Consider the following 2,500-nt stretch of genomic DNA (forward strand, 5'->3'; position numbering starts at 1 on the left):
ATCGTTTCTGGCAGGCTCGCATGGGAACTACAAGGCCTGCTCTTCATTTTCTGCAGCAGTGACATCTGCTGAAGGTGAAGCTACTTGACGCAATGGACAAATGACACCTTTTGTATTCTCTCTGTGGTCTATTTTCAATGACTGCAAATACGAGCTCAGGCGACCAGTGTCCTTCATTGCTTCACAGGGCCTTGTCCTTCCGGGTGCCTGGGGAGGTGCTGGAGTTTTTCATATGTCTCTTCAACGTTCTCTGTATTGCAAACTCCGTCCGTGACACATTTCGGAGTAGAAAACTGCCCTTGGGAGAATGCCGACTTCATTTCTCTTAATACGTCCCTCCCAATGCAGCTGCGATGAGGTCATTAGGGCCTCCGCACTAACTGTGCAAGCGCAGAACCGAACCTCCTCATCTTGAATGCGATCCCTCTGTCTGGCATACATGATGGGGTACAAATGGTGAAAGTGGACACGAGTTAGAGTTTTGATATGCCTGCGGGAGAGAGCCATGCATTCCGTGGCGTAGGTGAGACGCCGGATCATTGCAGCACGCACACCCTTATCTTCGTGTTGCGGAAAATGTGATGTCAGCTGTGTAGACGCTTCTCAAGAGATCCAAATACCTTTGTGGCAGACTATTTGCTTCTCAAATTTCAAGTCAGATGAATTAGTACACGTCACAGCGCTGCCGAGACAGGTAAAGGCCTCGATGTACATTAGGGTTTCAGTGGATAGCGATCTCACTATTTATAAAGACATCTTGGTCAAGCACAATGTTTACGTTCCAAGTTGTAACAAACATTTTCATTTTCTTAGTAAAATCTTGCTGAGTGCGGTGATTCTTTACCCCCACCTTTCCTGGGGACGTTTCCTTCCAAGGCGGGTAGTTCTCCCTGAGAAGTGCTTCTCGGATGCTCATACCGCTGTTTCAGCCTGCTGGTGCGCAAGTTTCAACACTGACTACGCCCATCGAGACCTAGCTGCCTGTGTGCAAAGCTCTTGCTAGCAGCTTCCAGTTACTAACACGAACTACCGTTACATTCAACCCAAGGTCATAGGGCTTCTCTTCTCTCTGCACGAAGAGTATGGTCCGTGAGTAAGGCAGTTGGCATCGTTATCCCACCACCAGACTGCCTCTCTGGGCCTCTTCTCAAGATACAAAGTCGTATAGATATATATAAATATACAGAACATTCTTGACATAACAATATGTAACCTCTGAAGATAATGTGATAATACAGCGAAAGGGTTTGCGTGATAGTAGGCATATATTTAGATGTGTATGTATCTCAATGTATGTATATAGGGTAGCAAAGAAAATATTTTAAATTAATATATATGTAAAAATGTTCATTGTTACATACCTAGGGTTATACGTTCTTTAGATTCTGAAGGTAACAAGAACATAAAAGGAATCAGTGCCGCGATTATTATAGCTGGGAAAATCAGTACTTGACAAGAGTACACGAAGTGCCGGCGCAAAGTGAATGTCATGATGTAAGTCATATAACTCTCCGGGCAGCAGGCGTACTGTCTATTCTCTATCTGTGTCAAAGAACATAAAGAAGCATTTAAGCGTTGACGACATAAGAGAACGACATTGAAAATTTTTTCTACTCTAGGCACAAGGCTCGAAATTTTGGGTGAGGGGACCAGTCGATTAGATCGACCCCAGTACGTAACTGGTACTTAATTTATCGACTCCGAAAGGATGAAAGGCAAAGTCGACCTCAGCGGAATTTGAACTCAATACGTAACAGCAGACGAAATACTTATTTCTTTACTACCCACAAGGGGCTAAACACAGAGAGGACAAACAACGACAGACAAACGGATTAAGTTGATTACATCGACTCCAGTGCGTAACTGGTACTTAATTTATTGACCCCGAAAGGATGAAAGGCAAAGTCGACCTCGACGGACTTTGAGCTCAGAACGTAACGGCAAACGAAATACCGCTTAGCATTTCGCCTGGCATGCTAACGATTCTGCCAGCTCGCCACCTTGAGAACGACATTGAAAATATCATAGCAATGGAAATGAAAGTTATTGTCATGGCTCACATACAAAGGTGTAACGAGTCACAGTTATTGTACTCATTCCACACTCGAAACCTTTCGATTTGGCTGCTACTCTTCAATTTCTTCAATTTTTTTTTCAATCGGTATCATATTTGCTTTGTTGATGTAGTGTTGTATGGTAATCAGTGACAGGAAATTCATTTTCGCCATATATAAAGAGTCTACAGCTTTTGAAATTTCTAGAGCCACAGACATATATCTGCCTGATTCCATAGTAACAAGCGAAGCTCTTACGGACCTGCCTACCCACAGGAAAAAATTTCCGCTTATTAAATGCTTAAAATGCTTAAAAGGTATGAGGTAGTCGGGAGATGTGCTAAAATTAATAGCGAAATAGCCCTAAATTATGCAGGAGTCTTTTTCGTTTGTTTTTGCATACTCGTATAGATTTCCGCGTGTAGAATACATATATGGAAAAATTT

The 2,500-nt window shown here is 42.9% G+C and overlaps 1 protein-coding gene across 2 annotated transcripts in view; it reads right to left on the reverse strand.

Moving 5' to 3' along the window:
* The window catches only part of LOC115230643 (neuronal acetylcholine receptor subunit alpha-5), a 16,304-nt gene that overhangs the window by 4,994 nt on the left and 8,810 nt on the right, over positions 1-2,500 (reverse strand). For both annotated transcript variants that reach the window (XM_036499753.1, XM_029800784.2), the window contains one exon: positions 1,362-1,542. In XM_036499753.1, the coding sequence (XP_036355646.1) occupies positions 1,362-1,542 (181 nt within the window). The remainder of the gene's footprint in view (positions 1-1,361; positions 1,543-2,500) is intronic.

This window comes from Octopus sinensis, unplaced genomic scaffold (assembly GCF_006345805.1).
Source record: "Octopus sinensis unplaced genomic scaffold, ASM634580v1 Contig16044, whole genome shotgun sequence".
NCBI lineage: Eukaryota > Metazoa > Mollusca > Cephalopoda > Octopoda > Octopodidae > Octopus > Octopus sinensis.